This window comes from Gekko japonicus, unplaced genomic scaffold (assembly GCF_001447785.1).
Source record: "Gekko japonicus isolate JY-2015 unplaced genomic scaffold, Gekko_japonicus_V1.1 scaffold211, whole genome shotgun sequence".
Classification (NCBI taxonomy): Eukaryota; Metazoa; Chordata; class Lepidosauria; order Squamata; family Gekkonidae; genus Gekko; species Gekko japonicus.
In genome coordinates, this window is record NW_015164187.1 from 21,081 (window position 1) to 35,257 (window position 14,177).

At 44.3% G+C, this 14,177-nt stretch overlaps 1 protein-coding gene across 1 annotated transcript in view; it reads right to left on the reverse strand.

The window, feature by feature from the left end:
- The window catches only part of LOC107107862 (tetraspanin-18-like), a 12,079-nt gene extending 10,906 nt beyond the window's left edge, over positions 1-1,173 (reverse strand). The window contains exon 1 of the mRNA XM_015408218.1: positions 1,117-1,173. Within this exon, the coding sequence (XP_015263704.1) occupies positions 1,117-1,173 (57 nt within the window). The remainder of the gene's footprint in view (positions 1-1,116) is intronic.
- Positions 1,174-14,177: the final 13,004 nt, after the last annotated feature.

Sequence of the window (14,177 nt, forward strand, 5' to 3'; positions counted from 1 at the left end):
CCACCACCCCCACTCCAGGACCGGAGACAGGAGGCAGAAGCCTCCGGTCGCCCACTCCCTTCCCCTCCCCCACCACCCACTCCCAACAGGCACTGAGGGGAATGTAGGGTTGCCAGCTCTAAGGAGGGAAATACCTGGAGGTTTGGGGGGTGGATTCTGTAGAGGGCAGCATTGGGCGGGGGGGGGGCGGAAGGACTCAGCAGGTATAATGTCATAGGGTCTACCCTCCAAAGCATCCATTTTCTCCAGGGGAACTGATCTCTGTCATCTGGAGATCAATTGTAGCAGTGGGAGATCTCCAGGTCCCACCTGGAGATTGGCAACCCTAGGGGGAAGTCAGCTGCACAGCAGGGGGTTGAAGAGAATGGTTTGATGGCTGCTGGGCCAAGATTGGCAACAATAGTTCCCCAGGAGCCCCATCGTAAATGCACCAAACAATTCCTCAAGATTTTCCAAAACACTACTCTGTTGATAAATTGCAACACTTTGAATTAGCACCAAAGCTTTAAGATCTCTCCAGCTGTCACCTGGAGACTGGCAACAGCTTGTCTGGAGTGTGGGCAGTATGGCATTGTATCTGTCTGAGGTCCCCCTCTTCCTCCTCCTCCTCAGACCCCACCCTCAGCAGGCTTCATCCCTAAAATATCCTGGAAGTTTCCAATCTGGAGTTGGCAACCCTATGTCCTTTCCTGGCAACCATCAGCCAAACTGCCTGTCTGTCTTAAGTTTTACCACCACCACCACCCCACAGCCTCTGCCTAGGGAGCAGCTGACATCATTCTCCTCTCCCCTATTATGCAACTGAAAATTCCAACTGCCTTGCGGGGGGGGGGTGAGTTTGAGGTGTGGAATGGAATGAGGTCCAATCAGCTTCCATATGCAAATGACCTTGGAATGCTGGGCGGGACTGCACAAAGCAGCCAGTCAACCCAGCCAGTGTCTGAGTGGCAGTTTTTCCGGCCTTACACTAAAGGCGGGCATTTTAGAATTTAGAACTTTGGCACCCACTACTCAATTATATATAAGGAGAGATACTTCATTATGCCAAGATGGGCATGTGGACGATGTACATGAGTGGCATTCATTGAGAGCTGCAATGCACATCCAAATACTCACAAACACCAGCATATTGAACACAAACATCAAGTATTTCATAAGGTCTAGAACTCCCATCATGAATCCAGCTTTAGTCTGGGTGACAGAAGCAAACAACGGGTCCTGAAAAGAAAGGAGAGAGAGATCAGTGTAATGTCCTTTCTTTGCTGTGCCTCGCTTGACCTTCCATACTGGCCTTCTTGCACCTGCAGGGACTGAAAAAAGGCCCTGGCATTGCTACTGAGAAGAACAAATTTAGTAGGTCTTAACTTACAGAAGCCATGAAGCCTGTGCTTTGGACCAAGTTTTCAGTGTCAGTCAGACTTAAACTGAAGAAAATTGGGAAAACTACTTGGCCATTCAGGTTTGACCTAGATCGCATCCCTGATTAATATACAGTAGAGGTGAAGAATAGATTCAAGGGTCTAGATTTGATAGATAGAGTGCCTGAAGAACTATAGACGGAGGTTCGTGACATTGTACAGGAGGCAGCAATCACCACCATCCCAAAGAAAAAGAAATGCAAGAAAGCAAAGTGGCTGTCTGATGAGGCTTTACAAATAGCAGAGGAAAGAAGGAAAGTGAAAGGCAAAGGTGAAAAGGAAAGATTTACCCAACTGAATGCAGATTTCCAGAGAACAGCAAGGAGAGATAAGGAGGCCTTCCTGAATTAACAATGCAAAGTAATAGAGGAAATCAATAGAATGGGAAGGACTAGCGATCTCTTCAATAAAATTGGAGAAATCAAGGGAGCGTTCCATGCAAAGCTGGCCATGATAAAGGATAAAAACGGTAGGGACCTAACAGAAGCAGAAGAGATTAGGAAAAGATGGCAAGAATACACAGAAGAACTATACAAGAAAGACCTCGATGTCCTTGACAACCACTATGGTATAATCACTGACCTCGAGCCAGACATCCTGCAATGTGAAGTTAAATGGGCCTTAGAAAGCATTACTAACAACAAAGCTAGCGGAGGTGATGGTATCTCAGCTGAGCTATTCAAAGTCTTAAAAGATGATGCTGTAAAAGTGCTGCACTCAATTTGCCAGCAAATTTGGAAAACGCAACAATGGCCACAGGATTGGAAAAGGTCAGTATACATTCCAATCCCAAAGAAGGGCAATGCCAAGGAATGTTCAAACTATCGCACAATTGCACTCATATCACACGCTAGCAAGGTCATGCTCAAGATCCTACAAGCTAGGCTTCAACAGTACGTGGATAGAGAACTGCCAGAAGTACAAGCTGGGTTTCGAAGAGGTAGAGGAACTAGAGATCAAATTGCCAACATTCGCTGGATTATGGAGAAAGCAAGAGAGTACCAGAAAAACATCTACTTCTGCTTCATTGACTATGCTAAAGCCTTTGACTGTGTGGATCACAACAAACTATGGCAGGTCCTTAAAGAGATGGGAGTACCAGACCACCTCACATGTCTCTTGAGAAACCTGTATAAGGGCCAAGAAGCGACAGTTAGAACCGGATATGGAACAACTGATTGGTTCAGCATAGGAAAAGGAGTACGACAAGGATGTATACTGTCACCTTGCTTATTTAATATATATGCAGAGTACATCATGCGAAATGCTGGCCTGGATGAATCACAAGCGGGAATTAAGATTGCTGGGGAAAAGATCAACAACCTCAGATATGCAGACGATACCACTCTAATGGCAGAAAGTGAAGAGGACCTAAAGAGCCTCTTGCTCAGGGTAAAAGAGGAGAGCGCAAAAGTGGGCTTGAAGCTCAACATCAAAAAAACTAAGATCATGGCATCCGGCCCCATCACTCCTTGGCAAATAGAAGGGGAAGTCGTGGAAGTAGTGACAGACTTCACGTTCCTGGGATCCCAGATCACCGCAGACTGTGACTGCAGCCATGAAATTAAAAGACGCCTGCTCCTTGGGAGGAAAGCGATGGCGAACCTAAACAGCATGATAAAAAGTAGAGACATCACCCTGCCAACAAAAGTCCGCATGGTCAAAGCAATGGTATTCCCAGTAGTCATGTATGGCTGCGAGAGTTGGACTATAAGGAAGGCCGAGCGCCGAAGAATAGATTCTTTTGAACTATGGTGCTGGAGAAGACTCTTGAGAGTCCCTTGGACTGCAAGAAGAACAAATCAGTCAATCCTCAAAGAAATCAACCCTGACTGTTCCCTGGAAGGCCAGATAATGAAACTGAAGCTCAAATACTTTGGCCACCAAATGAGAAGGGAGCACTCACTGGAGAAGACCCTGATGCTGGGAAAGATTGAAGGTCAAAGAAGATGGGGACGGCAAAGGATGAGATGGTTAGACAGTGTCATAGATCCAATGAACATGAAGTTGAGCAAACTTCAGAGGATGGCGGAAGACCGGAAGGCCTGGCGTGATCTGGTCCATGGGGTTGCGAAGAGTCAGACTCAACTGTGCGACTGAACAACAACAAAAACATACAAATACTGTTTTGCTTGGAACTTGAGGCTTTTTGTCCCATAGTTGTCATGGCCTTTATTGAAACCCCACACAGCACAACCTCTGTGTACAAAGCCATGCCTCTAGAGCAGGGGCAGCCTTAGCCAATGGGCAACAGGGGCAGCTTCCCTGGGCCTCATGCTGGGCTCCCTTACTGCCCCCCCCATGGAGGGAGTAAAAGAAGATAAAAAGCAGGGTCCCGTGGCTGCCGCTCACACCCATACTGTCCGGTGCTCAGGCCACCTGCTCACAACAACAGTTGTTTGTGCCCACCCCATTCAGGGCTCAGCAGCAGCTGCTTGTGCCTGCTCTGTCTGAGGTTTGGGCAGCCAGCTTCCATCAACAGCTCCCATCTGCTTTGCACAAGGTGATGGCTGCCCTTTGCTTGGCCCCAGCAGGGGGCCAGCCGGGTGGGGTTTCCAACAAGGGATGGTGGCAGTGATTCTAGGTCCCCATCCTGGACTTTGGCCCAGGGCCCCAGAATCACTAAGACCGCCCCAGTTTGGGACCTTGTCAAGTCAACAGGGTGTGCTGCCCTTCCGTGTGGTATTGGTAGTTTCACAAGAAATCTGTTTTGCACATTTTTATTATTATTAATTTCTGATTCAGAAAAGAGATTTCACTTATAGATAAGCCATAATTCTTCAAGTTAGGGTATTATAGAAGGCTCACTTTACTGTGTTGGTAGATAACAAAATTACAGATTAACACAGCAGTCCTAGGATCCTGCTATGCTGGTCTGAGAGGTTTAACATGAGAAGTTCTATGGTTGCCAAGCCTGGACTGAGAAATTCCTGGGTATTTGGGACAGAGCCTGAGGATGGTGGAGTTTGGAGAGGGCAGGGAGCTCAGTAGGGACTGAATGCCATAGAGCAGGGGTGTCGAACTCATTTGTTATAAGGGTCAGATCTGACATAAATGAGACTTTGTTGGGTTGGGCCGGGCCATGTGTGTCATTAAAATGTACTGCCAGGTAGCGGAGATATAAACTTTATAAAGGACACAAACACAAAGATTTTTTTACTTAAAATAAAAGCATGCTTAAAACATTAGCTCTGTAAGCTGCAAACCCACTTTTGATTTATTGACACTCACCACAGAAATCTCATGCTCAGAGTTCTGAGTCTAGGACCCAGGTTAAAACATGAAATGGTTGAGTGATTAAGAGAGTCTGGCAAAGGAAGCTATGATGCTGCTGCACCAGCAGCAGCAGCAGAACTGGAAGCAGGAGATGGCCATTTCCACTGCGGGCCTGATGGAAGCCCTCTGGGGGGGCCTGATCCGGCCCCCGGGCCACATGTTTAACACCCCTGCCATAGACTCAACTCTCCAAAGCAGCCATTTTCTCCAGGGGAAGTGATCTCTGAAGTCTGGAAATCAGGTGTAATTACAGGAGATCCCCAGGCCCCACAATGAGGTTGCTAGCCCTAAGCAGTGCTGAGTCAAAATACTCACACTGAACTCAATGGCAGAGGAAAAATAACTGTCCCCATGGCCTCCTGTCCCACCAATATCAACTGAGTACAGGATTTTTTTCTGCAGCCAATCACAGCTCATCAGTATATAAACCCCACATAGGTCATCATAGGCCATCCATCTCGGAGCCAATAGAGAGTGAGAACTTGGGCTAACATCTGCCCAGACCCATGTCATGCAAAGGTAGGGCCAAACTACACATTCTGTTTTTCCCATGCACATGCAACTCCAAAATGAGGCAAATAACCTCCCCAAAGGGTCATTGTGGCAGAAGCCCTTACACCACCCCACCCCACCCCATGCTGCAGTCATGAGCCAAATTTAGTCTCTCTGGTGCTGTATAAGGGGAATCTGGGCCGATTAAAAAAAAAAAATAACATGTCATTTGACCCTTAATACGTAAGTGGGGGGTTTTGTTGATGGGAATTCTGTAGAAAGGGCCTTTTGCACAAAAAAAGGAGCACTTTGCAGAAACAGCCCAGGCGAATGATAAAATAAAAAAGAGCATATTGCTAACACTTATCCTTTCAGAACCTTTACAGGTATTCTATATTAAAACACACACTCTCATCAAAAGCCCCCACTCCACAGAGGGCTGCTGGCTTAGGAGGACCATAAGATGCCTCTCACAAATCATGCTGAAGGTCCAGAGGTTCACTAGATTTCAGGGTATAGTAAAAATGCAGGTCCTACTAGAAACCTGTTCGTATAACTTTAAGAATTTACTGAGTGTAATCTAAGATTATTTCGTTTCAGATCAACAATAATAATATCCAACACTTGTTTTTTGTATATTGTATGAGACAACAATGCAGACATCATTCATTTTTAATATCATTCATGTTGCTCAAACTGATTGGAAACAGATTATACTATTCATCTTTTATTGACAAGCCTACAGATAGAGCTTTAGAGAGAAGGAATACAATTCCTTGCTTTTCTGCCATTTTTTATATGGGTGGTAAAGCTCAGTTTGGAGTTACCGGCAGGCATCTCAGATAGCAAAGTATTTTCTTTCTTACCCTTTCACATCAAGGTGAAAGGAGGCAAGCAGTTGGCAAACTTTGTATAATCTTGAAACAGGAGCTTTACATGCCACCTGTTTTACAATCTGCTGGCAACTGTCACTCACGGGTCCCAAGAATGCTAGTCAATTGATTTTCATTCACATGATATACTTCTTCCATGTTTCTCTGGCTACAAACTTATGGTAGTAAGCCCCCTTGACCATAATGGAATTTACTTCTGAGCAGACTTGCATAACATTGTGCTGTAACACATCACAGTTCAGTACAGCGGAACACAACATACTCCCAGTAGGGGACAGTATCTTTCCTAGAGTATTTAAAGGAGGGCAAAAAAAAAAAAAAATTGGAGCACACTCTATGGGAGTACCTGGGCTGGGCACACTGCTCATAGTGCAAATCAAAACTAAGGAAGGAGAAGAATCCCATTATTCTTGTAGAATGCCAGCTTTTAATTGGATTTTCATACAAGACTTTGTCTGTAAGAAGCTGTAAAACAAGGAGGAAAAGAGTGGGAGGAACATCTTTGCCAGCCACACCATCTTACTGAGGACTTAAAAAAAAATCCCTTCAGGTACCCATGAAGTGTGGGTGTTGCCAGAGATGAGAGCCCTTGGGGATGAGCTGAAGGGCAAAGCGGCCATTTGACGCCTGTGATCTGAAGCCCATACTTTCAAATGAATGTTGTGATTTCTAATAGTAGTAGAAAGACCAAGAGTCCAGTAGCACCTTTAAAGACTAACAAAATTATGGTAGGGTATGTGCTTTTATGAGTCACTGCTCACTTCTTCAGACTTATTTCTATTTATTCTTTTCATCCTCCTGGACTGAATCCCCCTGTACCAAATTAAGACCTAGGTTTCCTGTCTCATTACCAATGCTGATATCTCCACACCTCTGTATATTATACTCATCCAATCACACCTGCTATTGCCATTCAGCATCTGAAATCATCCTTATGAAGTTTATATATCTGGTACCTTGTGTTACATTTTATGGCACACATGCCCCAGCTCAACAAAATGACATTTATGTCAGATCCAGCCCTCATAACAAATGAGTTTGACACATCTGGGGTATACATCCTCTCTATTTTATTTTATTTCTTATTTGGAATAGTAGATTGAAATAGTAGAATGTAATGTAATTAGTAGCAGAATGTAATATAACTCGGAATGGTATTTGTCTGGTCTGGGGACAGAGGAGATACACCGCATAGCCAGTCATACCACCTCAAAGAAGATGATGCTATACTGTTGTCTCCATGCTTGAGAGGAGATGGATTGAGCATGATAGCAGGGCTCAGTTAATTACTCTCAGCATTCCTCAATTAAGAAGGGTACATATGCCCATCAATCTCCGATTCTGATATATTTATTTCCGTCACTATGTTTTCCCCTCGGAATTAAACCCAAACAAATGGTGATGACATAAACTAAGCTTGTTATTCCAGTTTGGCCCTTGCATCCGTTAAACACTGTTTATTATGCTTATGCTAATTTGCTGCTCACCCTCTACTGATATATGAACTCGTAACTTCAATTTCAATGTATCTGAAGAACTATGCATGCACACAAAAGCTTATACCTTGAATAAAACTTTCTTGGTCTTAAAGGTGCCACTGGACTCAAACTTTGTCTAAAGCTATTCAGTGAGTTAAATTCTAGCCTCAAATTTGAAATGGAAATTTTCCAACTTATAATTTTTTAAATCCACACAAGGCTTTCAAATATATAGTTAGTATGCATATAACTACATTTAGAATAGCATGTGGCTGAGTCTGTTGACAATCTGCAGCTAAATCCTGAGATTGAGCTATTAATTCTTTCAACCTAAAACCAATGTGGATGTATACATATTACTTTGTATGCAAAACTATGTGATACATTCTGCAAATTTATGATGCAAAATGCATGTGCATTAGAGAGTGCCAAATACTGTCTTACTCTCTCAAACTTCCATCTGATTATATATAATCCCCAAAACAGCATTTAGCAAGTAAAATTGCATATTTTCTTCACTCTGCCTCTCATTTCTTGCTCCCTTGGGTCTAATATCACATTCTCACCCATGCATCTGTTCTTCTGATGTATCAAGCCCTTATTGTCCTTTCGTACACCCCCTCCCCAACCAGCAGAGCTTACACTAGCTTGCATCTTTGCCTCTGCACCTGTCAGCAGCTCCTGGCTCTCAAGTCCCAATGGGCTAGCATTCACCAAACCATAACCTCACCAGTAGTTCTGGGCAGAATGAAACCCCCCCTCACAAAAGCCTTATCGGTAGTGCTTTAATTGATAGTGCTGTCCTGAGAAGAATTATATCCTTCTAAGTCCATTGGAGTCAATTGATTTAGAAGGGTGCTTAGGATGGCACTGCTAGATGAGCAGCTAAGTTCCTCCTCCCAGAGCTAGTTTCAGATATGTATACTAGCTAAAGTGGTGGTAACTGCATTAGCTCAACAGTAGTTCCATTAATGTTGACAAGGATCAGCACTGACTCATCCTTCTGGGTCCTTACTTGTTTAAAAATGCATATCCTGCTGTTGGAACATGTCCTCAAAGTGGCTGGCAACATAATAAAATTTTCATACAATGAAATGTTACAAATACAATACAATAATTGACAATAATAAGAGGACTGTTGGCTCCAACCAAAGGGCAGCATCTTGTTTCCCAGAATGGACAACCAGATTCAAATATGATGTTCACAAACTGAATTTACATAAAGGTTTACACATATGAATATATATAGTTGCTTTATACGATGGTCCATTGGCTATCCTGAATGTATTGCTTATTCTGAATGGCAGCGTCTCTCCAGTCTCAGGCAGAGAAATATTTTTCCAAGCACCTGGTACCAGAGATCCTTTAACTGGAGATGTCAGGGACTGAACATGGGACCTTTTGCATGCGAAGTAGGTGCCAAGTGTTTGTTTTGGGCAATAACCCTCCACTCGAGCTGTCCCCCGGGGAACCAGTATGCAGTGGCAGCCGCATACCACATCCGAGCATGGAGATTTAATGTAAACATCATAAACTAACACAGTTGCTATATACAGCCTTCATCATCGATTTCGTCCAGGATCATTATAAGCAGACACTTTCACAGAACAGTGCACCAATTAGTTTCATCCTGTCCACTTCATTGCCTGTTGGCAACTATTCGTTTTATCTTTCCTTTTAGGATTAATGACACAGACATAATTCAATCTGAACTTTTCTTGTACAAGCCACAACAAAATTAATGGGAAATAATCACAGCATAGGAGACTTCTTTATTCTGATTTTTATCCTCCCGAGGGATTTTGGCTGGTAGCAATCCTTTAATCTAAACTAAAGTAATATGTAAAATATAAATTAGTGCTAAACAGACACACACCACATTCACTATTGATCAGTCCTGAGCATTACTTACCAAAGCACCGATTCTCGATTCTGCCTCCGCTGTCTCATCCCCTTTAACAATCAATGCTGCACAACTCTCCCAACAAGGAGGGGCCCTCAAAATGAAGTTCAACTTTAGGACCTACCACTTGAAGAGAAGGTAATAATTAATTAGGAACACGATCCACCCTTGTAGAGGAAAATATATATATATATATACGGCAGCAGAGTAAGGGAGCCAGGATCACACAATTTGCATTGTTGGGAGGGGTAATCAAATAGTCTCCTGTTGATGCAGCTAACAAGGACCAGGAAAATGATCTGGATGTACCTGGACAAAAGGTGAACTTGGAAATGAATTATTGCTGAGGAGCTTGCTTGACTTTTCATGGCTTGTATCCTAAGTAGCAATTCTTCTTGATGCGTGCTCTGCATTGCTCCCAGGGGAAACCCTTGTTAATATTCAATGTGAAGGTACTTCCTCCAAAACAATACCAGTCAGACTGAAGAAAATCCATTCTGGGTGATCAGCCATTGAATATCCAGACCCAAATTCCCCTTACTAATCCTTCCAGCTATGGCATGGTATTGGAGTAACTCAGGCATTTATTCACTCTGTGTTCTTTGCATAACTTCTTTTGGAAAGCAGCAACTTGGACTTGAAGCTGTTCCCCCCCCTTCTCTAGGGTTGCCAACTCCACCTTGGGAAAATCCTAGAGATTTGGTGGCATTACCTGGGTTGGGTGGAGTTTGGAGAGTGGAGGCAGCTCAGTAGGACTTCAGTTTCTCCTAGATATTGTGGTATACCATAGAGTGGGCCCCTGAAACTGCCATTTTTTTCAAGGATATTGACCTCTGTAGTCTGAAGATCAAATGTAATCCCTGAAGAATGTTAGGCCCCACCTGGAGGCTGGCAACGCTAACCTACTCTCACATAAAACCTATTTGCCCAGACGCCTTCTGGGTTAGTTTTAAAGAAGCAGCGCAGAACACCTTATAGTTTTTACACTTGTGCAGCACAGACTTTAATTGAAAAGGCCAGGGTTGGGTGGGATACTCACTGGTACTGGTACCTTTTGAAGGGGGGTGCTCTTTCAAGCCCAAAGGAGGAATTGGTGGAAATCAGTGCAATCTTATATATGAGTACCAACATCTTTATTGTTGTTGTTTTTACAAAAAAGCAATGGAAAAGGCTATGTAGACAGAAACACCAAGAGAACCAGAAGACATTTCCTAATCAGAATTTTCAAATACTATTTCTGTAGCCAAAAGAAAGAAAAAGCCTCAATGGATGACTGATGAAATTCTTAGAATTGCTAAGGATAGATGAGAAGCAAAACGTAAAAGGTGACAAAAACAGAATCAAAAGTTTAAATGCAGGATTCCAGCAACTTGCAAGTAGAGACAAAAAGAACTATTATAAAAATCAGTATAAAGAAACAGAAGCAAACAACAAAAAAGGAAGAGCAAGAGATCTTTTCCATAAGATCCCAAAAATCAAGGGGAAATTTAAAGCACGGTTAGGCATGCTGAAAGATCAATATGGAAATACATTAACTGAACAGGACAAAATAAAAAAGATGGAACTAACACTGAAGATCAGTGCCACGCCCCCAACGTGATCGACATCCCAAACATACCATTAAATCCCATATCATGTCCATGGCCACAGCCTGCACCACAGAAATCATGGTGCCACGACTCTGTGGCAACACCATGCTGCAAAAACATAGTTCTGGAGCACAATTCATGGATGCTTGAGGTTTTTGTGTTGGGTTACCCCAATAACAACATCAAATCACATAACATGTCCATGGTCACAGCTTGAACCAGAAAAGTCATTCTGTCACCCCAACATCACCATCAAATAATATGCCTTGTCCATGGCCACAGAATGCACCACAGAAGTCATATGTCCACAGCTCCGTGGCGACACCATTCTACAAAAACATGGTTCCAAAGCAGGACCATCACTTGGGTCACCCCAAACACACCATCAAATCACATAGCACATCCACGGCCACAACTTGCTCCACAAAAATCACAGATCCACAGTTTTGTGGTGAATCCATTCTGCAAAAACATGATTCTAAAGCATGAATCCTTATGGATCATTGGGGGTTTTGTGTTGGGACATCCCAAACATACCATTAAATCCCATATCATGTCCATGGCCACAGCCTGCACTACAAAACTCATGTTGCCACGACTTCATGGCAATTCCATGCTGCAAAAGCATGATTCCAAAGCACGGATCCTCATGGATCCTTAAGGTTTTTGCATTGGGTCACCCCAACATTACCATTAAATCACATACCTTCTCCATGGCCACAGAATGGACCACAGAAATCACATGTCCATGGCTTCATGGTGACACCACGAAGCCAAAACATGGTTCTGGAGCATGGATCCTCATGAATGCTTTGGGATTTTGTGTTGGGACACCCCAGACATACCATTAAATCCCACACCATGGCCATGGCCACTACTTACACCACAGTATTAAGGGGTCCCGGGCTTCACCATGCTGCAAAAACATAGTTCTGAAGCACGGATCCTCATGGATCCTCAGTGTTTCTGTGTTGGGTCACCATGTACTCACCATCAAATCACATATAATCTCCATGGGTACAGCTTGCACCACAAAAGTCATGGATCCATGGCTTCGTGGCAACACCATGAAGCCAAAACATGGCTCTGGAGTATGGATCCTCATCGAATCTTGGGGGGGTTATGTTGGAACACCCAAACATACCATTAAATCCCATATCATGTCCATAGCCACCACTTGCTCCACAGAATTCATGGCTTTGTGGCAAAACAATAAAGCCACAACATAGTTCTGAAGCGGTAACAGCAATGGCGGGGGGCAGGAAACGTTTCCCCGCCTCTCTGAGGGTGGGGGCCTTGGAGTCCTTGGGGCAAATTCCACCTCTCGCGTGTGATGGCCGAGCGGTAACACGCGAGAGGTCATTCTGGCTCCCCCAGGTCTTGTTAAGGGCTCTTTTAAAAGTTATGGCTGCCGGCGGCGGCAGCAGCGGTAACGGCAGTGGCAATGGCCGGGGGGCTGTGAAACGTTCTCCCGCCTCTCTGAGCCCCGGGGTGGTGGCCTTGGAGTCCTAGGGGCAAATTTCACCTCTCACGTGTGATGGCCAAGCGGCAACACGCGACAGGTCGTTCTGGCTCCCCCAGGTCTTGTCAGGGGTGCTTTAAAAAGTTATGGCTGCCAGCGGCAGCGGCAGCAGTAACGGCAGCAGCAGCGGGGGGGGGGGCACAAAGCTGTGGATCCATGATTTCTGTGGTTCAAGCTTTGCCCATGGAGATGATATGTGATTTGATGGTGATATTTGGGTGACCCAACTGGAAAAACCCTGAGGATCCATGTGGATCTGTACTCCAGAACCACATTTTTGCAGAATGGTGTTGCCACAAAGCTGTGGATCCATGATTTCTGTGGTTCAAGCTTTGCCCATGGAGATGATATGTGATTTGATGGTGATATTTGGGTGACCCAACTGGAAAAACCCTGAGGATCCATGTGGATCTGTACTCCAGAACCACATTTTTGCAGAATGGTGTTGCCACAAAGCTGTGGATCCATGATTTCTGTGGTTCAAGCTTTGCCCATGGAGATGATATGTGATTTGATGGTGATATTTGGGTGACCCAACTGGAAAAACCCTGAGGATCCATGTGGATCTGTACTCCAGAACCACATTTTTGCAGAATGGTGTTGCCACAAAGCTGTGGATCCATGATTTTTGTGGTGCAAGCTGTTGCCATGGACATGTTATGTGATTAGATGGTCTGTTTGGGGTGCCCATTGCAAATACCCTGAGAATCCATGAGGATTCATGCTTCAGGACCCTGTTTTGGCTTTATGGCATTGTTACGAAGCCGTGGATCCATGACTTCGTTGACACAAGCTGTGGCCATGGACATTATATGTGATTAGATAGTGTGTTTAGGGTGATCCAATGCAAAACCCATGAGGATTTGTGCTTCAAAACCATGTTTTGGCTGCGTGGATTTGCCACAAAGCTATGGATACATGATTTCTGTGGCTCAGGCTGATGATATGTGATCTGATGGTGTGTTCATGGAGATGCAGTGCAAAAACCCTGAGGATCCATGAAGATCCATGCTTCAGAACCATGTTTTTTGCAGAATGGTGTCTCCATAAAGCTGTGGATCCGTGATTTTTGTGGTGGAAGCTCTTGCCATGGACATGTTATGAGATTTAATGATGTGTTTAGGGTGTCCCAACGCCGAAACCCTGAGGATCCATGAGGATCCGTGCTCTAGAACCGTGTTTTTGCAGAATGGTGTTGCCACGAAACTGTGGATCTGTGATTTTTGTGGTACAACCTGTTGCCATGGACACGTTCTGTGATTTGATGGTGTGTTTGAGGTGTCCTAATGCAAAAATACAGAGGATCCATGGGGATCCATGCTTCAGAAGCATGTTTTTGTTGATGGTGTTGCCACAAAGTGGTGGATCCATGATTTCTGTGGTTCATGCTGTGCCCATGGACATGATATGTCATTTGATGGTGTGCTCATGGTGAACAAGCGCTGAAACCCTGAGGATCAATTAGGATCCCTGCTCTAGAACCATCTTTTTCCAGCATGGTGTTGCCACAGAGCTGTGGACATATGATTTTTGTGGTGCAAACTTTTGCCATGGACATGTTATGTGATTTTATCTTGTGTTTCGGGTGACCCATTGGAAAAACACT